The sequence below is a fragment of the Carassius gibelio genome, chromosome A4 (genome assembly GCF_023724105.1).
Source record: "Carassius gibelio isolate Cgi1373 ecotype wild population from Czech Republic chromosome A4, carGib1.2-hapl.c, whole genome shotgun sequence".
NCBI lineage: Eukaryota > Metazoa > Chordata > Actinopteri > Cypriniformes > Cyprinidae > Carassius > Carassius gibelio.
In genome coordinates, this window is record NC_068374.1 from 29218633 (window position 1) to 29242160 (window position 23528).

Genomic DNA, 23528 nt, shown 5'->3' on the forward strand with positions numbered 1-23528 from the left:
AGAGTATCTTTTGCTGCTTGTGTGTGAGTGTGGAGGGACACTAGTGTGCTGGTGTTGTGGGCGTTTTGTTCAGTCCAGATTCAGATTACGGTTAAAGTCAATTGTTTGTAAAGGACACAGTGTCGCTTTCTCTTTTAATGGAACAGCATTAATATTTCTTACAATTTTTATTTTTTATTAACACAGAATAAAGGAAAAATCATACAGGTTCTCCAACATGAGGCTGATTAAATGAAGCTTAGTTTTCTTTAAGACTTGGACTTACTAAAAAATGAAAACCCGACTGCGACCAAAGGATTGTAACAATTGCGATTAAGAATATTATGAAGTGAAAATTATTCAAGCATTTTAGAAAATGTAGAAAGGCATTATTTTCTAATAAATGGAAATAGTAGGTGAGATTGCCTCTATCATGCTCCGAGGGTTACACCTTGAAACTCTAAACGAGAGTGAAGAAGAAGTAAAGGATGGAAAGAGCGAGTGAAGGAAGGAAGGAGGGAGAGGGAATAAGGGAAATTCATTAAGTGTGGTGAAGTGTACCATTTTCATCACTGGCAGAGATCATTTTAACTCCATAAAGAGCCTGAGATTAGGAGCTAAGGGGGGCTGTGCCGGGTGACTGACTGCTGACTTCATCACCTGTGCCGTGATGCTAAATATAAACGCACTGTTTTGAACCAAGGCAGCTGGGAGTCTTTGCCATCTTATCAGAAACTCTTTATGGCTGTCATTCTGACAACTATTTGGCCACTAGAGTACGTTGTTTCCATAGTTACCTTGCATTCTTGTTCACCTGAGGGATTGTAATCAAGGAGCAATTCTGACTAGTGTTTTTTTATTTATATACTATTATTGTTTGTATAGTTTCAGTTTTCATTTTAACTTCAGTTTACGTTTTAGTAATTTTGTTATGTGCTTTTGATATTTTATGAATGTTTCTTTTTTTATTTAGCTTTAATTTATTGGTAATACTTTACTGCATGCATTATAATGCATTACATAGGCATTCATAATTATAGGAATTATATCTTTTCATGAACAATTACAACAAAACGCATAAATCCAACAGTAATTTTAATGCAATTGAAATGCATTATACTATTGGCAGATTGCTTTTTACATCTGAAATTGGTTGCTGCGTTTACACTTTTTAAAGGTTTAATAAAGAATAGATAAATATTATAATGTATAACTGTGGTTACAATTATTCATGAAATCATACAAAATGCATAATGTGTGTGTGTATATATAATTTGTTTTCTGCTTTTTTTTACAGGTGTTTTACATGTAGAATTTTGCACTTCATTGCATCGTGTTTAACGGTTAACAGAAATGTCTGTAAAATTAATGGATAATTTTAGTATAATACATTATACATAAAGGCTTTAAGGAGCATGTTACTGATTTATTTTCACTTCAGTTTTAGTTAAAAAAGAAAAATGTTGTACTTAAACTTAGTTTTCAAGGCAACATTTCTAATTTCCATATTAGTTTTTCATCTGATATTTATATTTTATCATATCATCATTATTAATCATCAAAATTACATTTCCAGCAATAAATCCATTACAACTGTTCAATAATAATTCCATTTACAGAAAGCAAGAGTCTTGACCTGAATCTCTTTCTGCCCAGAATCCTCAGGGCCGTGTGCATGTGTGTGACCAAAAGACAACGTGAAGAGACCTCTGATTCAGGAGTAAGTACTTACACACACATGCCTTTTGTTCCCCCATAATGTGTGCTTAGTTATGACACACAAACAATGATCTCCAGGATACAGAATGACACCCTTGCTTTCTGAGGACACTTTTGATGCGGGGGAGAGATGATGGATGTCTCGAGTCGAGGGCAGCTTCCTTTCTGTTGCTCTCCTCTGAGTCACAAACACTAACATGCACACACTCATTTCAGGTCAAACCCTGGGCACAGAATAAATGATCAGTGCTTAGAGTTTTGAATGAGTTTGGACCATTATAGAAATACTTCTCTCTTCATCATATAGATTTTAATGTAAATAGTAAAGATAATATAGAGCTATTTGTCACTGTATCATACAATGCACATTTTAATCAAATCCAGCTGGCAGTGACAGTGGTAAAATGAGTTTTTATCGCGCCATCTAGTGGTAATAAGCTCGCACTGAAACTTTAAATAGTTTTATTATACGGATGAGAACAAAGGTCAAATAATAAAAAAGAAACGATACATTTTGTAATGAAACATTCACATATTCAACAAAATACCGTTTTGCGGCTGATTACTATCTGTTTAAATAATTGGGCTGCTCTTCTTGGTTAACGTGGTTGTCAAGCTCCACAAAAGGGTCATAAAAGAAGTCCCCTGTGTTTAAAGTCTTATAAAGTAATATAATAGTATTATGATAGGAACAGGCCGCAGAGGACATCGGCTTCATTCGTCCATCTACCCAATATTTAAAACTGACGCGTCACGCGGTGCGCGAGAACAAATTAGTTGTGTGCAGTTTCTTCTGCTCCGCCTTCTTCTCCTAATATGGCATCGGGAAGGCTGAACTTCCGATTGCATGCAAATAAAAGTAATTCCTACAAAATCTAACATATTTTAACAGTTTATTTCGGTCACAAAACGTTCGACTTGGATGATTAAGCTCTCTGAATCCTCTAATCAGTTCAGTCAGTTTCTTCATAAATTGTTAATTAAAGAGACTCGAAACCCATGCTACTTCACTACACAATACTTTTGGAAAATATAAAAATATTGCTCAGTTTTTATGTAATATTTATAAAAACGGATTTTTAAAATAACTATCCTTGAACTTGAACAACAAAAATAAATAAATAATTAAATAAAACCCTTTACCTAGATATTTCTTGAGATATGGAGATAATACTCAGATACTCACTTAGTAAATTAGTCAGTCATGTTGGCATGCATTGGTTATATTTATTGAATTTCCAATCACTTTCCCATGGGCATATCTGAGACACTACACAAAGGTGAAGTCCAACTTCGATTAATCAAACTTCCATCAGGCAACAGATAGTCGGACTAAATAACTAACAAATGTGTAGATGAAATTATAAGCACTTATCATTGCTGCTACAATATCAGATTTTGTTCACCAGACGCAAGCTTTCAAGCTCAGGTACCTTTTGAGAACTTGCCAATGTCCCAAAATTGTCTACTTGAATAATTACTGCGATTATTTAATAAATGAGACCGTAAACTACAAGATGTGATATTTTCACCTTTCAGCGAACACAATGAGTCATTCACAACATTCACAGATAGACTACATGTGTCCTCCAAATGCTGCTAAAAACAAATCAAAGAAATATACAAATAATCCACCCACGACCACCCTGAAATTCTAGACGAAATATTTATTTAGACAACCAAATGCATGCCAGAAACACCAATTTTACATAACTGACAGCTCCCCTCTCCTGCTTTGTAGCACCAGCCAGCTCCAAATCATCTCCATCTGGGACAGGCAGTGAACTGGAGAGCTAACTGGTGGATATACCTCTGTATTGCATTGAAATGACATTTGTTGGGGGACACTTGTATGTGTGAAAAGACTATAGACCTATAATACATAAAAGGGACAGGGTGTGTCTAGATGCAAATGGCAAAAATATTCACATCTCATACATCTTGCATGGCACAGAAATGACGTTTCGTATGACACACTGACAATAAAAAATAAAGATGTGCAAAGGCAGACTTCACATGCAGTGTGTTCTCAACGGCATCTAATCTGACCTAACCCACACTTTTTTTTTTTAGGGACATTCACAGCTAATCATTGGAGATGATTTAATATTTTTGTTAGTTTTGTACAATGAAGTTATAACAAGACCTAAAAGAAGATAAGCTTAAGAGACTGAAAAAGAAAGAACAAATAAAATTAAGAAAGCATGTGAAACTCAAATAAAATGATACAGATCAGCAAACAGCCTCATCTTCAACAAGAATCTGAGCCTAAAAACAAATAATTGGTCCATATATGTGAACTGTGGCCCATTGTCCACATTTACAAGTGAATAGAAAAAAAATTATATCAAAAATAAATGCAACCCTTTGAACAATAACCAGCAATAAATAATTAAGTGGTGTTCCGCTGTATATATATATTATGTACATATACTAGGGTCACTCAGCTTTCAGCCTAACATAGACTGATTTAGCAAATTAATGACAAAAACGTATGAAGAATGAGTAATAATAATTTAGAAATACACTACAGACATTATGGAAACATCTATAAACATCTTTCAAAAGATGTTCTTTCATTTTACGCAGCCGACATTTAGAGCGATCATCTAGACGGCTGTAATCCGCAGACAGTTCGACTATGCAACTGGCTTGGAAGAGCTTGTTCATTCAACTCATGCACGTTGTACTTGAAAACGAAATTTTGGCAGAAATGGTCACCACAGTTGTTGACATTTTTTAGTCAGTCAGGCCCACTTGATTATCTGAAACATAATTAACACAAACATCCAAACGCTTCGGAGGATCAGAGGTTAGACAAGCTGGTACCTTGGCATGCCTTATTTTCACCTTTGACCAATTGTGTCCGTAATGACTTAGTGTTGTTCTATGTACAGTACAATGCTTGCTCATATATTACAGTCTTTACAAATCTAAGCAACTGGCTTCCAGTTTTCCAGGTGCCTACTTCACCCCATTATGTCTTTTTTCATATTTTGTCATATCGACAAAAGAGTTTCCTTTGAAATCATCTTCTTTTTCCATTGGCACTATCCCATCGTATTGCAACGTTTTTTTTGGCAAACGACTGGTTTGCGTCCTTTAATGAAGACATCACGTGTATGATGTCGGATTTGCAACACTAGTAGTGTAAAAGGTCTTTGCTGTCACATCACAACAACAAAGTCAATGTGCTTTCCCTAGTGAACAAGTAACGTGAGTAGGATTTCTAGCTGAGTTCACCGTTTTTGAGTTTTGTGCTATTGATTATGGCCGCACTGCACGTTAGTCTGTTGTATGAGTGACTGATGCAGATGTTTACAAGTGTCTATTGAGTGTTCGTGAGTATATCTCACACGCTGCGTGGTGGTCTCTGCTGTTCGTGGGTCCTGCGGTTGCGCCCCCTCTTGTTCTCCTGAAGCTGTTTCCACTTGGCTGTGTTAGGAGGTCCTCTTTGTGGGGTCTGGGTGCCTCTTTTTCCCTGGCTCGGCTGTGCTCTTTGGCTCTCGGGAGCACTTTGGACCTTTTGCGTGCTCTGAGTGTCCGGTTTGATGCTTTGGCTCTCTGTGTCCACGGTACTTCCCGGGATTTGACTTCTTTGCAAACCTGAGGACTTCGGGAGAATCTGAACCGTTGGGCTGTTTGGCACTTTGGGTGTGTTTTGGGCTCTTTGCGTCGGGTTCTGCAAAGTCTGAGCTGTCGTTTGAGGGGTCTTCTCTGATTTTGTACCTACGCCAGCTACAGGGTTGACTTTGGGGGTTTTCTTTCCCTTAGGCTTCTTCTCGCGCTTCCAAACGCGCTCGCAGAACTCGTCCACGCTGTTGAGATCTGGGTGCTCCAGCAGGCTCATGAAATCCCGATACCAGAGTTTGTGTTTGGGGGATGGATCCTTATCGTTGGCGCTCGCCCGGAGAAGCAGCTCGCCCACACGCTGAGCTGGGATGACCTGGAGATTAATACGCCGCAGTGGCTGAATGAAGCCGTGCTCGACGGCATGGCAGTGGTACACTCCTGAATCGGCCTGGGTTAGACTTCTGATCAGCAAACCCTGACCAGTTAGACTCAGCCTTTCATCAATCACAATCTGACATAGAGAAAAAAAAAACAGATTGAGTTTATTAACACTTTTTCATAGGTTTTGACCTCAAAAATGGTCCCAGACCAGAACTTTGAAATCTGAGGTTACATCTGGGGTGCGAAGAAAACTAAAACACAGTTGGGGGATTTTCTTACACAGCAGGAAGGCTGAAACCTGATCATTATTACATTTACAAAATGAGCGTCTGGGGTGAGGTGTTACTTTAGCACTATTTTTTGCCTGATAATATCTGAAAGAGAAACACAGCTGGTGTATGTGTGATGGTTGTTGGTGTGGGGGTCATGATGTCATATCCTGTTCAATAAAATACCTTAATTTACTAGTAATAATAAAATTCTCTTTCTCCTTCGTAAAACAGTAACATTTTACTTAGGGTGTGATTTACATACAATAATGATGCAGTCTGTTATTTTTTTATTACTATTAAAATATATAACTATTTAACAGTAACCATTATAATATCTGAGGGTATCTATAAAAATGAAAACATTTTTATGATATGAAAATCCCTTCTGTATATACATAATTTTTTATTTTAATTTATAAACCTTGATACATTTTCTTTAGGATTTTAACAATAGTATTTATTTGAAAAAGATTTAACTTTTGATCAATTTAATGCTTCCTTGTTGAATAAAAGCTTTTTTTTTGCTTTAAATAAAAGAAGAAAAAGGACTGCCCCGCAACTTTTGACGCAGAAATGACATCTGTAAAATTAAGATTAACAATGTTCCATCTGCATTCAGAAAAAAAAACTGCTACATTGGATAGATTAGACAGAATAGCAGTAAGCTTTAAATTATTTCAACACAGTGTTAGACTGTTAAAACCGTTAAGACTGCCAACTGATCTAATGCGTGAAGAATCTGGAAACTAACCACAATAAGAGAACTGGGAAAAAACGGTTCAAATATATTTAGTCATTTATATTCTTTGTATTGCATTTTGATCACCATAATCATAAAGGCATTAAAGGCATGTCTTGCTGTGTGTGTACCTCATGTTTACGCTCATCATTGGGTCTCTGGAGCTGCCAGTAGATTAGCGCTCTCTGAGACTTTGGGCTGCATTCCAGAAACATGCTGCTGTTCTCTACACCATACACACTTCTTTCCTCCACACTGCTGTATCCTTCCAGATCATCTAACACACACACAAGGAGGTAATGTTCAGTCATTTCCAGCATGCTGAAATAGAACGTGTATCAGTGGCGCCTACACATTATAATGCTTCAATCCTTCGCAAATGTTCACGCATGCTGATTTCCTTCTAATGTGTTGCTGAGTGTATCTATTAACATTTAGTTACAGGAGGTGCAATATTAGTAGAACACAACTGCACAATGTTCAATACATTATAGAACAGAAGACATGTAATAAAGGTCTTTTCTGTATTATAGAAGATCTAAGATTTTAGGCCATTTTTCATGTATTTGACTCATATTGTTTTAGGCAACTAATTAATTATGTCTGATCAGAAATCAAGGTATGTGAATATCCTTACCATTGTGTTGCAGATCAGAGCACTGAGAAAGAGGATCACCATTTCTGATGTCCTGACGTCTTGTTCTCCTGTTAAATGATAAAAGATTGGATTAGAAGTGTGATGTGATGTAGCCTTCTGAACACTGAAATTGATCCTCGAGTTTAGTATTCGCAACACTACTATCCTCAGACCACTAGATGGCACTGTTGTTTCAATCAAACAACTATCGTATTGTCACACAGACTTAAGGATGATGTGAGATTTATATGGTAAAATACTTTAGCTCTATAAAACAATAATTAAACCATTTGGGTAAACAATGCGCCTCTGTGGTACTTTAAACATTGCCCAATACAGCAACACTGACTCATCCAGAGGGGAGGCACTATCTGTTTGTCCCCATAAAGGCAGAAAGGGAAACAATTTCTTGTGGTTCTGCTAAACCGTACATCACACTTTTAGATGCACGGAGGAAGGAATGTGTTTAATGTGTTGGTGCCCCAGTTATAATTCAGAAAAATGATTCATGGAGAGATCTTTCATGATGAGTTCCAAAGCTCAGAACCTTCATATTTGTTAAAACAGCTCCTCATGTCATTTTCAGCTAAGAGAGCCATTCAGTCTTCATCAGAGTGTTTACAACAGTTCTGTGCCACTTTAAGAGAACAACTTCACCTCTTAAATGCTAACATGGGCCAAGGACTGAGCCAAGGCCAGCACTCTTATCCATTCACAACTGTATTGAAAGACTGAGAAGATTTCCTGTGCCTGACTGAAAACATTCAGGATCTGGTGTGAAGAATGGTTGTGTGGAGTATATCTTAGGGAACGATAAGTGAAATCTGAAAGCTTTCTCGCGTTTAAAACAGCCTGCTTGTCATTTTTAAAGATCTGTCATTTATTTTCCTGTTCTGTTCTTGTATTTCAGTGCGTGGCTCTCTGTGTCTTCTCATTTCTGTAACATGTTTTGCTAAGGCGTGCACACACACACACACACACACACACACACATTCCTCGACTCTGGCTGTCTTGGCACGTGCGGGAGGTGCAGTAAGGACGTCTGTTTCGCATTTCAGGCACACTGAAAATATTTGGAGTGGCGTGGACCCTCCTAGTGCTGTGGACCATAAGGGTGTGTCGAGAAAAATATATATTAAATATATTTACAGTGGGTACATGGCTTATTGTGAGCATGTGTTAATAGGGTGTTTAAAAGCAGCCTGTATACTTGGATCCAGGTGTTTGTGCTTGTCAATGCATGTGTGTTAAGATGCAGAAATTGTAGTGCACTAAACACTTAAACAGTGAATATGGTGCCATAATTCTGTGTTAAAATGTCATTTACTTAAAGATAGTAAGATAGTTTTGTAATTTACTCACCTAAACATTTTGAGACAAGTCTCTGTGTTTTTGTCCATACTATGAAAGTCAATGGGGTCCAAAACAACCCCACTGGACAAAAAAATATTCAATATATTTTATTTTGTGTTCTACGGAAAAAGGATGTTTGTTTTTATTTTTGGGTGAACTGTCCATTTTAGAATATGTACGGTAATTTAATCCAGATTCTGAACTAAAATGTTACCAAAATGTTGAAGAATACAGATGTCCTCATTGTGCTTACCTCTTAGCAGTCGGAAAATATCGAGAGCACTCTGTCCCGTCCCAGGCACAATATGGATCTCTTGCCAGGCAGCACTCGGCACAGGCCTTCCCGTAGACCTCACAGCGGTGCAGGGGCATCTGGGAAATCCCTAAATCTGACCCGAGGTACAGCTGTTGCTGTTGACAGACGAACATATAAGTCTATTAGGACACGGTTTGCTCTCTGCAAATGGCTGGTGAAGTGTAATATCAAGCAGTCGTACTTGTTTAGTGGAGAGCTCCATGGCAGTAATAGGTGTTGGCTCCTTGAAGGGAAAACAGAACAAGTTTAATCTCATTTTAAGATCTGAGGATATTTTTTCTGATGACATGCTGTGACTGTGCAGACAGATTTATGGGGGAGCAATTAAATGTACTAAGGTGAAAATAATAGTTGGAGGATTTCGATTCCAATAGCAAGCAGAAACGCACAGCTCTCTGGGTAATGAACAGTTGGCGCTCATACCCTGAACACCGTCATCTCTTCCAGCACCACTTCCTCCAGATCATGCCAGCTTTCCCTGGGAATGGTCACCACCTTCAGCACAGTTCCTAAATCTGATTTAGGATTAGAATTTTTTAATATTCATTATTTGTACATTATTTCTTATTAATTGTAACTTTAAAACGAACAGTAATTTTTTCTCTTGTTATAAAAAAAAATAAAAAATAATATATATATATATATATATATATATATATATATATATATATATATATATATATATATATATATATATATATATATATATATATATATATATGAGTTGAAATGACATGAAGGTGAATAAAATTTTTTAATAAAAATATTTTGTGTGAAACTCTTCAAAATATAAGTCCTAAAAGGAGGTTTTTGAATCATTGTTGGTTTCCCAAAATAATCTTTCTATGAACAGTTCTTTTTTTTTTTCTTTGTGTGAAAGACATTTTAATAAACAATTTTTCACAATGTTTAATGGAAAGATTACACGGATGGTAAAGGTTCTTCATGGAACCACAGATTACAATAAAAAAAGAGTGTGGAGAAACTTCCAAGGGGGCCTCAAGATGACTTAAAATAAGACAAAACAACCATTAAATAAGATATTCAAGATAATCAAAGAAAATCAAGATATTGCTTATTTTATTGACCCACCAACAACTCTTTTTTTAATTAAAGAACCAGAATTTCCACAGTCTTAGGAAAACCAGGACATTTGAAAAGAACTGGAAAACTCAAGTAAAAAAATCCATATCCTTATCCAGTAAATCACAAGCAACTGGAAAAGTCATAGGGCCTTCGAATATTGTTGTAGAGGATAAGTCAAAAAGACTGTGGACAGTGGCTTTAAGAACTATAAAAGTGGAATGATTTCTTAGCGGAAGACTTTGTTCTGTTTATACAGCAGTTATATGTCTTTTACTAACCTGTGCCGATGAACATGACATCGTACTGGCCGTCCTCAGCTTCCACACGATCCACCACCAGCTGACTGAACTGGTACTCCACGTTCGTCCGCACTATGATGGGCTTCCCACCCATCGGTTGCACGGGGTTATGCATGGCTGGGTGCAGGCGTGCAAATGTGATTACATCATCAGGAAGGTCTTTGGTGGAATCAAAGCCTCCGAACGTTTTGCTGGGACACTATGATGGGTAAAGGAGGGGAGATTATTGATGCAATAATGTTTCAGTGTTGCATTCTGAATAATATAGTGTGGTTTTTAGTTATTTTAGTATGCATTCAAAGTACTGTAGTAATGTATTTTTTGCAAGGATGGGATTTTTCCAAATTCTGTTAAATGTCAAGGCAAACAGTTAGGCCAATAAATAACAGTGTATTACTCTTTGGAAGAATAAGGCAATAAATTCAATGATTTATTTGAATAAAAATGCACAGATATGAAGCTGTAGTTTCTCAGTTTTGTGTTAATGCCAAATATATTGGCCAGCACTCACTGTGCCAGGACGGGGGTATGGCACTCTGCCCTGGAAGGGAACCCACTGGTAGTTTGGCCCGTCCCTGTGGGCATATGGACCTAGAAATACCCTTCGGATGTCTGCCATACTGTACATGCATATAGCAGATCCACGGAAAATATTACTGAGGAAAGAAAAGGGGAGAATGGAGAACACAATCACTGGTAGAACACAAAATACATTATGTGTATATTTCCAGAAGTGTATATATCAGAAGAAAATTATCCATTTCAATGCATTTAAAATATTTTAATCTAACAAAAAAAATCTGGACAGGATTTTTTGGACCAGGAATTGACAAAATGGATTGAAAAGTCTTTATATGACAAGGGGTTGGAAGTGAAATGAAAAACAAGAGGGCTTGGCAACGTCATCTGAGTTTTTACATTTTGATGAAAGATCATAAAGACACATTTTAAATATGCACAAATGTATCACACACAATAAGACTAGAAATGTGTGTTAAGAAAGTTCATTTTGATTATATGTTTACTTTATTGTGTTAGATGATGTATAAAATTAGCATTTGTATTGCAGCGTACATGTGTGTATACAAGCACTTATTCCCCTAAACAGCCACGAGACCAAACAGACTGTGGTGAACACCCCTAGGCATTTGTAAAATGTTAATTAGCGAGGAAATCAATTAACCACAGGGCACATGAATAAACTAATTCCCCATCAATCAGTCAGGGTCCCACACATAAAAATGCACACACACGCATACATGTGCTTGCACACTCTAACACACAGACACACACACACACGCACATAGATAAAGCGAGAGATAAAATACTGATCCATCACCCCAGTTTTCAGGCCTCATTGAGTGGCAATATTAAAAGCAAGTCCCTAGAATGCACTTCTATTCATTTCAGAAACAGAGCACTTAGAAAACCAATTAAAGCAGTCTAATTCTTTAAAATCCGTAATTGAATTTCCGAATGTTGTGTTCTCTGCATACATTAGGTAATCAGTGAGGTGGGAACACATGAACAGGATCTGCACGCTTTGGACGACCACCGCCTTGGCCTCTCTCGCTTTCTGACAGTGATTAATTGTGATATGTTTGTCCTCTTCCTCATCTCATGTTTACATGCACACACGCTTCCATACACACACAGTGTGCTCATCCATCATCTTAAAAATCTTTTCTTCTATTGAACACGGTTTATCTGCTTTTGTTACTGCCTTCACCCCTCCCCAACCCTCTGCTTCTCGCAAGCAGGGCCAGAGAAGAGAGTGTCTGGCTGGGAAATGAGATTCAGGTTACCACCTTAATCATATTTCCTCTGAGCTGTGGTGAGCTGAAGCTGAATGGGGAAACAGGTAAGAGAGGGCAGAGACCAGAATAAGGAGGAAAAGCGATGTGAAGCATCTGAGTCTAACCAGATTAATGCACTGCAAAGCTTCTAAAGGGCCAAACATATTACACATCGCAAAATCACTGACGTCGCATAAAAGAGAAGAGAAAGAAGGAAGAAAGGAAGGGAAAAGGTAGAAAAAAACGAGGAAAGGAAAAAAGTCCCAACTTATGAAAGTCATGACATTTGCCAAGTATGGTAACCCATACTCGAATTGGTGCTCTGCATTTAACCCATCCAAGTGCACACACACAGCAATGAGTAGGGAACATACACACTGTGAAAACACACCCGGAGCAGTGGGCAGCTAAAGATCCAGAGCCCGGGGGATCAGTGCCTTGCTCAAGGGCACTTCAGTCATGGGTATTGAGGGTGGAAGAGAGAGCTGTTCATTCACTCCCTTCCACCAACAACTCCTGCCAGCACTGAGACTCTAACCGGCGACCTTCGGGTAACTTGTTCAAGTCTCTAACCATTAGGCCACAGCTGCCCCATATTATAACACGTTTATTATGGTTAATTGTATGTATTTTAAGTATATGTGCATTACCTGGATGTAGTAAACACAGCGTATATCACTGGGTTCTTTGGGTCTTTAGCACTCATCAGAAACACATCCTCTGGAAGTTAAATAAAGAAACATTTGGAGTTATTAAAAGTGGATAAACACAACTTAAACTCTATTGACAGCATCTGGAATGTTGCAATGGAAATTTATGGACCAGTTGTTGCTAGTGTGCCCCACAAATTTCCATGTTTTTTACAGCTTGAGGGATGAGTAGAAACTGACAGCATACCATGGATGCTGTCAACTGAACTAATTCATGCATTTTCCCACAAGATTCCTTTGTATGCATTTCTGACTTTATATTAAAAATAATTATGTTCAGACTAAACGTTCATACACATTACTTACGCAGTTCATCAAAATGTGTGTCTATGCCACTGAGGCCCGGAACTGAGCATGTCAGCTTGGCTTTCAAGAAAGTTGTCCACTTGTTTATGAGACTCCTATGTCCACCCATGTCATTCTGGAAAAAACAGATTGACCAGATGTTCATTAAAAATCACATAAAGTTCTGAAATACAGACTTATATTATACTGTGTTTCCAAATGCAAAAATGCAAAACGTGCATGACTTTTGTTTCTGTATGTGATGATACCTTACACAGTTGTCCTATCCTGGAGATGGTAGCTTTGCCTGTATGTTCACCATCCATGGCGTTTTCTTTGAAAAACAGGAATATCTTGTCATCTTCAGGATTATCGCTCTCCGGGATCAGGTGTATTCCTAGAAACCTGGGGTCTGGAATACACACAATGCATCAGAACTTCAGTTTTCACTTGACTGTAAGAAGATACAGAAGAAACGGAGTTGTTTAAAGGAGCATTCTGGGAAGTTCAAACCCACAGAAATGATTGCACACTTCATTGAATCCCTTTTAGCTATTCCAAAATGAGCCAAGGCCTCAATATCACCAGTTACGGGGGGATCACTCTTACCCAGCCGTGACCGCTCTCTCTCTTTCGCTCTCAGAAATGAAATGTAATATGTCCCCCACCCACGTGGGCGGCACACGCATAAAGCAACATGCAGAGCTGCATTACAGCGCAACAGACCCAACAGGATGTGAAGCTTAAATAGCGGAACGAACATTTACCAAAGACCAACTCTGTTCATGCACTGTGAGTGTGTATGTGCCCGTAGAGACGCCAATGAAACAGTGCCGCCCCTGTCATTCAATACACTGACTGTTTCCCAATGACATTAAGTTTGTTTCAGCCTCCCAAACTTTCGAATGTTTGCTCTGTAAAGGCTGATCCTCTTTGAAGTGTAGGAAGAATAACCATCAACAGTCTGAGGATAGCGAGAGGCCTGTGTTTCTATTGATAAGGTTTGATAGAATATCCATGTGACTAATCCTTCAAACAAAACTGGGTCTTTTGTGCGAGAGACAGCTTTCAGAGAGGGTGAAATGGAACTAACGTCCGATGTATCCGTGGTAACAGACAGCGAGGATTAAGGTGAGATGAGCGTTTTCAAAAGCACCTTTCCTCGCGAATATAGGAGGGTATTGATGGCGTGGCCGTTGACCCTGTGTGAGGACTGAAACGAGAGCCACTCGCAGGGACAGTTGAGACAGGATTAACTTCATGGGAAAATACTGACCGATTCTCCTATCTTGATATTGACCTGCAAAAATGCAGGCGGGATGTTAGGGGAAACACTCAACACCCTGGCCAAGCTAATCTCTCCTGCAGAGATTCACAAAGAGGCTCTTTCTTTCTCTCACAGACACGGGCAGATAGACACTCACGTAAAGGAACGTAAAGTTCTGCACACAAAAGAAGACCCATATATCTACATGTATTTCACACATTTGGTCTTGGCAGACACATGCCTAGCAAAGTCACATATATTGTGTGATGATTTCAGCAAGCAGCTAAGGATAGAAACTTAATTTGCTCCTGAATAAATCAGTGTTTCTGAACAAATTTGTTGAAGAAATGACTCAGTGACTCATAAAGCCGTCACTTGATTAATTTCTGAACTGATCCGTTTGATTGAATGATTTAATCACTTGCTCACAAAGAGAGTCACTTGGTTCTTCCTAAATAAATCAGAGTTTTAAAAAAATTAGATAAATGAATGATTCAGTGACTAACTCACTGAGCAAATCAAGTGAATGAATGATTCAGTTACTCACTCAGAGAGTCACTTCATTCATATCATGGTGGGATAACAGAAAATATAGTTTTCATATTCAAAAACCAGCCCCTAGTTATTCAGAATACAGCATTTTTACCATTCAGCCATCTAGAATCATGCTGCTCAGTTCTGATTGGATGTTGTGACCCAAGTGTTCGGAAAATGGCAAAGTCTCGTCCCATGAAGTCTGCTGATGTCCCAGAATACAGTTCTCCATCTGAGATATAAAAAAAGAGTATGAAATCTCCAATCAGACCACTTTTAAAACTGATTCTAAATCTTTAAAAGCCAAACAACACCATCTCTGACTAACTCACCAATCAGGAGGGATGAGGACTGCATCTTTGGATCATAGGGACTTTTCCCACGTCCATTCTCAAAGTAGCTGGCATCCAGTCTGAAGATATTGTCCTGAGGAAAGGGATAATGAATTAACCAACCACAGCAAGTCATGAATAGTAAACGGATGAGGTAATGGAGAGGTGAATGTCAAAAAGTGTTGTTCAAGAGTCTCTAAATATTCAACAACTAGCCAAAAAGAATGAAAAACATTCATAAAAAACTACTTTAGATTTGGATCTCTAAACTCACAGCAAAACAACTGCACTCAAGTTATCTTCTATTATGTTCAGTGCGCTCAAGCCATGATTAATTTCCCCGGATCAAATCATGAAATTCACTGAAATTTTTCTACCATGTAAAGGCCATCTCATGTCCCACAGTTGAGGCACTTCTAAATAACACACTCGCTGCTTTGTGATGCCCTCATTTTCTACTTCACTAGGCCGAAATTGTTATAAGGGTAGATGTTAGCAGCAGACAGCCACCATTAATTTCCTTTTCATTCCTTTAAATGCTTTGGTGAATGAGCCTTCAAGATATGTATGCACATGAGCGCCTGAGTATGTTTTAGTGTCATTGCTTTCCTGAGATGGGAAAGAACTGGACTAAGAGAATTAATTGAATCAATTATTGATACAGCATCAAGATTGTGTGTTTCTGTGTGTGTGTGTCTGTGTGTGTGTGTGCGTGTGTGTCCATGTGTGTGTTGTGTACCTCTGCTCGCTTGCCAATCTCCAGGTAAGAACAGATAGGATGGAAAGCTCCGGTGCCACATATGTAAATATGTGTCTGGTTATACGGCTGCAGCACACGCACAAAGTTTGAGCATTCTTTCTGAAAAAGACACAACATCAAAAAAAAAAAAAAAATCTGTTAACCAAAAAAAGATACTGTATAATATACAACATTATATAAAAATCAATGAAAAAAAAATATGACTATTTTTTCATAATAAAATTAATTAATAATAATAACATTAAAAAAAAACTATATTTAGTGACCAGAACTTGGATATCGAACATTAAGCAACCTACTTTTGCACAAGCAAGAACCACAGAAATTTTATTGTAAAAATGTAGTTTACAACTATCATAATTTCTCACTTTTAGACTCTCTTGTACTGCACATACATTTTGAAAACCCATCTAAATTGACACAAGGTCTGCAATAAATAAGTAAATGAGACATTTAAATTCTATGTAAACCTAATATTTAAGCTTTTAGTATCATTAAAATGCCTTTGAGTTCCTGCCGACTGAGTGATGATGATCCCAGCTGTTTTATCCATCTTAATATCCTGTCAGCCAACTCTCATTAGTGCTGAAAGTGTGTGTGTGTGTGTGTGTGTGTGGTTTGGATGAAAGGTAAATGTACAGCACATGTCTTAAGGCAATCTGAATGAGTTGGTGAGAGCCGATGAGTGAATTGTTTCATGTGAATGAATTCTCTTTAACTCCCTTTCTTTTGTAAAATATGCGAAGACTGGGTTCACTAATAATAAACTGACACATTAAAAACACACTGCATGAAGAAACACACACCTATGCGCGCGCATGCACACACCTTTCCACAGCTATTCAGAAAATAAAGCAGGTCCATCTGTCTAAACACTGATGGTCTTGGCGCGGTGTGTGCCGTCTGAATGAGAGTTGTCAGTTAAGAGCACAGGAAAGGGTGTTGCCATCTCCGTGTGTGTTTTCACCACAAAAAGACACATACACACTCTTATTCAGCACACACATGTGAAGAAAGCTAAACAGAAGAACAGATAAATGCAGGCCCTTTCCCTTGATTACATCCAGTTCAGTTTAGTTTGTACAAGCTATTCAAAGCAGATAATAAATGCTTGCATAAGGCTGAGATTTTCTGGCGACATGTTTGGTTTTCTTATAAATCCAGTGACCTCAATCACCTGCAACAGCCAATCAGATCACTTCCTCACACATATGTGTGACCCATCTTGGTCAACCTACACAAAAGCACTTTAGTGTGCCGATGTAATGGCTTTTCCAAGGTAAAGGAAATGTGTGTATTCCTAGCATAATCATTCCATGTGCTCTATAAAATTCAACACTTCCTGCACCAGGAAAAATGTTTTAAATTTCCCATGGTCGTTATTGTTTTTAAGGTCCTTGCCTGCTCCAATAGAGCCAAGTGTGGGGTTCACGTGAGAGAGAGGTGGATGAACTGGCACTCTTTGGAGTTTACTATGTATACAAACCTCAAGTTGTAATAACTGGGTGGTGTGCTGTAATTACAGTGTAACTACTGTGTAATTAGACACATATAACCCTTCTGTTTTATCTTCAAGGTCCATAAAGAAGCGGCCAAAGCTGCGAAGCAGAAAAGTGAGTGCACCTTCATAAGCGTGAGAGATATATGATTCCCTTTCAGATAAGATAAGCAAAGAGTGTTGGGGATTACGATTTAGACACATCTGTAATTATGTACAATACTAACAACACAGTAGTGACTAATTTCATTCACACACGAGTGAAGTCATGAAAAGATAATAACAGCATAGAGCTTGACAATGTCAAAACTAATGCACAGTTTCTTTTAAAGTGCAACCACTGTGGAATTGCAATCTGCCACTTTAAAATATTACCAGGACTTTACACGATTACTAAACATAAATTCGATGAAAATATTCAGAACTTTATTGTAACATTAATGCAAGCTTCTTACTTTTCTTTACAACAGAACAGATTATTTAAAAGATCCATGCTGTTTTGTGTTATTAGATGAAGAAAAAGCTTCGTTATAGTGATTCGTGTTCCCGTTGACTGGGTCCTTTTTGCCTTTTAATTAATCTTCATTTGCTGAAATGTGTCGCATGAAAAAAAAAAAAGATCACTTCAGTGACTATAATATAAATATATATATTAAGTAGATGGTCACATCAAACAACACATCCTCAATAATTCCTTGTAAATTGTGTATTTAAGCATACAGTATTGAGACTTGAACTTGAATGAACACAGACATGAAGTGTGCTGCTGAGATATTTAACCCTCATCTCATGAATCACCAAGAGTTTCGAATGAACAGCGAGGCAGTTGTACCAGCTGTCGTTTTGGGCTTGTTTCTGTCTCGGCTGGCCAAGGCAAATGTGAGAATGAAGAGATTTATGGAAATGCGCTGGTAATACCCTAATCACACATTCAAGCACACTCACTAGCAGCTTTCAACAACTGAACAAACATTTTCACGGCACGCAAACACCATTATTCTGAACTGGTGAATTTGTGTGCATGTAACGCCAAATAAACCCTTCACAGCCAGCGCCAAAATTACGGTTCTTTCAGGATGCATGTGGTGATTCCAGAACCTCATTGCAATATCAGGTGACTTTATTTAAGGGTGTACGTCTCAGAAGTAGGTCTGGTGAGTTATCTCTAATAACCCTGCTCCCCTTCTGCCCCCCATCTCAGCGGGAACCCAGCCGTGAAATTACCATCAGATACAACACACACGTACAGAGCTAGCAAGAGCCGGGTTGATAAATAAACCATTTCTGTTTTACAGAAGGGCCATGGGTTGCTGCTCGATCTAAACACAGAATATAAACTCTCGAGAGGAACAGAAGAGCGTGTGCACCAGCAAAACTCCATCGCTAAAGGCAATCAAGCCAAAGTGCACATGCAACACCCAGCCTGAGTAATGCAGGTCATACATACACACATAGTATAGGTTCTTTAATCAACACTTTTCTTATCATGAATCATTTATCATGCTCGTGTTGCTTTAGAAAACCATCAAGAACCATGTTGATGGTGCTTTAGAAATAAAAAATTTCTTGATTGAAGTTATTCAGATTATTAGTTCATTGATTCTAGAAACAAAAAAAAAAACTACTGTAGAAACATTTTTACTTAGAAAAAGTTAGTTAAATGGTAACTAATTTAATTAAACATGAAATTTTGAAGTAAAAAAATATAGTATGAAAACATTCTTTAATCATTTTTACATTTTAAAAATGTAAATTTTTTTTACAGTGGACCTATGAAAACTTTTCAGCCATTTTGTCTGCTGCTTTTGGTAAATTCAGGGGAATGCTTTTTTTTCATCAATAAAAATGAATGAATACGTATTTACAGATTTGTATATTTATTTATACAAAATCATTCAACTGTTTGTAGTCAGCAAGTTTTTTATATATATTTTTAAGTTTCTCACCAAGGCTACATATAATTCAATAAAAATACATTAAAACCAGTAATATCATAAAATATTAACACAATTAAAACTGTTCTCTATTTTAATACATTTTTAAAATGTCATTTATTTCTGACATGGTAAAGCTACATTTTCACACGAACCTTGAAAAATCATTCTAATATGAAAACATGGCGCTCAAGTATGATTTATACTTTTTTTATTACTATTATTATTAATATCATCAATGCTAAAAACAGTTGTGTTGGTTAATAACTGTGCGGAAACCGTAATTATCCAGATCCTTTTCTGAACAGAAAGTTCAAAGGAAACTAAAATAGAAGATTTAGAATTGAAGATTGACTTTTTTTATTTTTTTCAAACAGTGAAAGTCTTTACTCTCACTTCTGATCAAAAATATCCTTGCTTGGTCCTTACCGAATTAAAGTATTAATTTCTTTCAAAAGAAAGACCCCAAACCTTTGAATGGCAGTGTAGATTTGAATATTTCTGAAGTGAGTCACATACCCTAAATATACCCAAAAGATGAAGTATAGTTTTTTTTTTAAGTTTACGTGTCGCCCCACACTTACCCCAAGGTCTTTTCCAGCCCACTTGCATTCATCGCGTTTGGAAGGTGTGGCGGGCCAGGCGATCTATAAAACACGGAAAGAGAGAAGGTGTGAGAATGTGCGCAGAGCGAACACAATGAACTGCAAATGACTGACTAAGGCGCTCGGCATGAAACCTGGCTGTAAAAAAATCAACGAGTGCTGCCTGCCGTCCTTCTGCCACCTCCATCTGTGACGACGATGAAGACGGAGGATAAAAACTACCATTCGTCTTATCCCACGAGCACGAGAAACAATCACACACACGTAGGCCTACAGAACTGTTTTTATTCTGTTATCTTCATTTAAGATCTGATTCTTAAGTTATTCTGTCTGCAAAAATAATTTGGTTAGTTGCGATGATAATTATCTTTAAACAATGGTATTGCTGAAGTATGCATGTGTGCGTGAGTTTTCAATAAAAGCCAGTATTAACCCTTACAAGGATCATATATAAAGAGAACGGTCTGCAGCCTCCAGGAAAAAGAAAGCATAAAGGCAGGAGAAAGAAAGAGGAAACCAAAGTAATGGAATCCAGAGAGAGGAAGAAAGAGCGATTGAGAGAGAGAGAAAGAGAAGCATTACACTGCAGATATGATCAGGGAATGAAAAACAGAGGGAGGCAGGCTGAGATCAAATGGGCAGATAGAAAGAAGGAGAAAGTGGACGCAGATCTGGTTGTGCAGCTAATAAGAGTCTCTGATGACCCTGGGTTTCTCTGACACACTTCATAAAATCCCTCACCGATCTTTCTTGCTAAATGCAGACAGAGAGAAACAGCATGAACTACAATTCACAACATATTTTACTGCTAAAATGTGACATATTTCCAAGTTAAGAAGAATATTCAATTTGAAAAATGTAAAATGCAGTTTGATTTGATCATGAGTTACCATATCAAGCTGAGTACAAGTTTGCTTTAAAATGTCTGTATTTAGCTCATGATGAACACCCTGTGCAGCCTAAGTGTCATCAGCGGTAAAGGATAGCTGTTCGAAGATTTTGATTAATTCATTTGAATATGAAAAATTTAATCAAATAACGTGTAACAATGAATGGCTCACAATAAGACCATGAATATACATTTATTTATAGTGATGTTAAGGCAAGCTGGTGTGGTGTGTCACCTGTTTGACGTCTCTGTTGATGTTGACCAGGTCAAAAGAGAAGACGTGATCCTCCGCGCCAACAAGCAATCTCCCTCTCTCTTCATCCATCAGGAACGTGTCGTAACCTGAACTGTTCGCCAATCCAGTGAAAGTCACTAGATTACTGGACTCCAGCATTTCTGAAAGACAGAACAAAAGAAAGAAGGCAAACATAAGTCTAGAATGTGAAATCCATTTGCATCCATTCAAAGTTTAAAAAGGTCCCACAATATATTGTCATTATATATTAAATAAATGACGTTATTTATTTATTTAAAATTAGATGTTTGAAATTGTCTATTTATTTAAATTAGATATTTTTAAGTAACAGTTGAAATCATTAAAAAAATATTTTTGTTTGAGGTTAGCAGAAAGCTTAACAAGAAGGTCCCATTATCTGTTGCTGATTATTTTTTATTATAAAGTTCTATATTTTAAAAAACTACTTTACTAATATTTATAATACTTTTCAATTGTTTAATTAATAAAAAATATTTATTTTATATATATATATATATATATATATATATATATATATATATATATATATATATATATAAATACAAATAAATATACAAATATCTTAAAATATTTTTCAATATTTGTTTTCAGACACCTAAGGCTATTTGAAGTCATTTGCGGCACTTTCTGCATCTCTGAGAAACAAAACTAATCATGTGTTTAGTTACAATTTCTTTAAAACCACCTTGAAGGTTAGTGGACCACGACTGTATCTTTTCAACCATAGCATGAAAAGTGCTGAGGACAACACTGCATGATTGAATCACAAGGACCAAATCAGGTGTATGACCAGCTGATCCATGTAATCACTTATATGAGCTTAATACTCAAAATTATGGTGCAAAAAATGGTGCAACATCATCATACAAGAATCTGATCTACTAATGTAGCTTGCTGAGTACATCTTTCAACACCAGCACTTAAAGCCTCCTTTAAATTAGGGTGCATCAATCTTACTTGCACGAATATTCTTAGTAAATCCCTCGCAGTGCACCTATGAAGTGACCACACGCAGTTTGTTAGATTGCACAAGCAAATTAGTACCGCTTTATTTGGAATCTTAGTAACTCAGGTCAGAAGGATAACTAATCAAGTAAAAACTGCTGTTGTTATGGCAGACACAGCCAAAGAAACTATCTGCGCAACAGCACTAGACCAGACATTGTGAAAACATAATGACCTGAGACACAAAACCTGCCAAATTCGTCACTCTCCCTGTGAGCGAGGAAACAAGGTTGGATGAAAGTAAGAGAAGGCTGAAGGGAAAGAAAAAATACAACAAGTAAAGAGGAGATGAAGTGAGAATGATAAGGAAGAAAGTGAAAGAGAGAAACGACTTTGGAAAAGAGCTCGCAGGAGCCACCGGCCAGAACATCTGCTCAAGGGAGAGGGTGAGGTCAACATCTCTGCAACGTTTCTGCAACACGCACACGAATCATAATCAACAGTGACACGCAAAGACTGCGGCTCCTCTCCAGAGCCCAGATCAATCCGCTCCTATAGTAGCCATCTGCGTTTCGCCCCGCTAAGACTCTGGACATCTGTGTGGTGCTGGGAGAGGGAGAGCGCGAGCAAGGGAAAGCGTTAAGGAGAAACAGACCATCCTTCCTTTGCCTGTGTCAATAACGCTGCATATCAAATGTAGAACAGCATTCCCACAGGACCGAATGCAGAACGGGCACGACTCAAGTCTGTCCATTCCTGCTGATTTCGTTCTTTGCTTCCAACACAAGTGTTTCATTAAGCAATCACTTGCGATATTCAGATATAGGAACGGATGCCAGGCCTTTCTGACAGACTCCGGCTGAGTCAGAATATTGAGTAAGTTCTCTTTTATATAAGGGAAAACGTACAGAGGGGTCTTCGGTCATCCTGAATAGTTTTATTTAAACAATATCACATGGGGAAAAGATCTGGATCAGCAGTTCTCAGTCCAAAATGTTATATTGGTTAACTTACACTACTGTTTGAAAGCTGTTGGTGTTGTTTTTTGTTTTGAAAGAAATTAATACTTAAAGTGATTAAAAGTGACAGTAAAGACTTGTCATATTTTCAACAACAAAAAATGTTTATTAAAATATTAACTGTTCTTCTTTGGCGATTTCTATTCAAACTTTAAAAACAAAACAAATCTGCATATTCAGAACATTCAGCTTTTTCCTTCACAAGTAATAAATACAATTTTAAAACGTATCACAATAGAAAAAAAGGCTATTTTAAATTGTAAGAATATTTCACAATATTACACTTTTTGCAGTATTTTGATAAAATAAATTCAGTCTTGGAG

At 37.4% G+C, this 23528-nt stretch overlaps 1 protein-coding gene across 1 annotated transcript in view; it reads right to left on the reverse strand.

Moving 5' to 3' along the window:
* Window positions 1–2905: 2905 nt before the first annotated feature.
* LOC127976270 (semaphorin-3aa) overlaps window positions 2906–23528 on the reverse strand; it is a 32078-nt gene continuing 11455 nt past the window's right edge. The window contains exons 2-17 of the mRNA XM_052580579.1: window positions 21200–21360; window positions 20055–20117; window positions 16018–16137; window positions 15279–15372; window positions 15059–15178; window positions 13415–13557; window positions 13167–13281; window positions 12801–12870; window positions 10866–11010; window positions 10334–10553; window positions 9393–9484; window positions 9151–9192; window positions 8907–9064; window positions 7301–7368; window positions 6795–6940; window positions 2906–5782 (exon numbers count right to left, since the gene is read on the reverse strand). Coding sequence (XP_052436539.1) covers window positions 5051–5782; window positions 6795–6940; window positions 7301–7368; window positions 8907–9064; window positions 9151–9192; window positions 9393–9484; window positions 10334–10553; window positions 10866–11010; window positions 12801–12870; window positions 13167–13281; window positions 13415–13557; window positions 15059–15178; window positions 15279–15372; window positions 16018–16137; window positions 20055–20117; window positions 21200–21360 — 2489 coding nt within the window. The 3' untranslated portion in view covers window positions 2906–5050. The remainder of the gene's footprint in view (window positions 5783–6794; window positions 6941–7300; window positions 7369–8906; window positions 9065–9150; window positions 9193–9392; window positions 9485–10333; window positions 10554–10865; window positions 11011–12800; window positions 12871–13166; window positions 13282–13414; window positions 13558–15058; window positions 15179–15278; window positions 15373–16017; window positions 16138–20054; window positions 20118–21199; window positions 21361–23528) is intronic.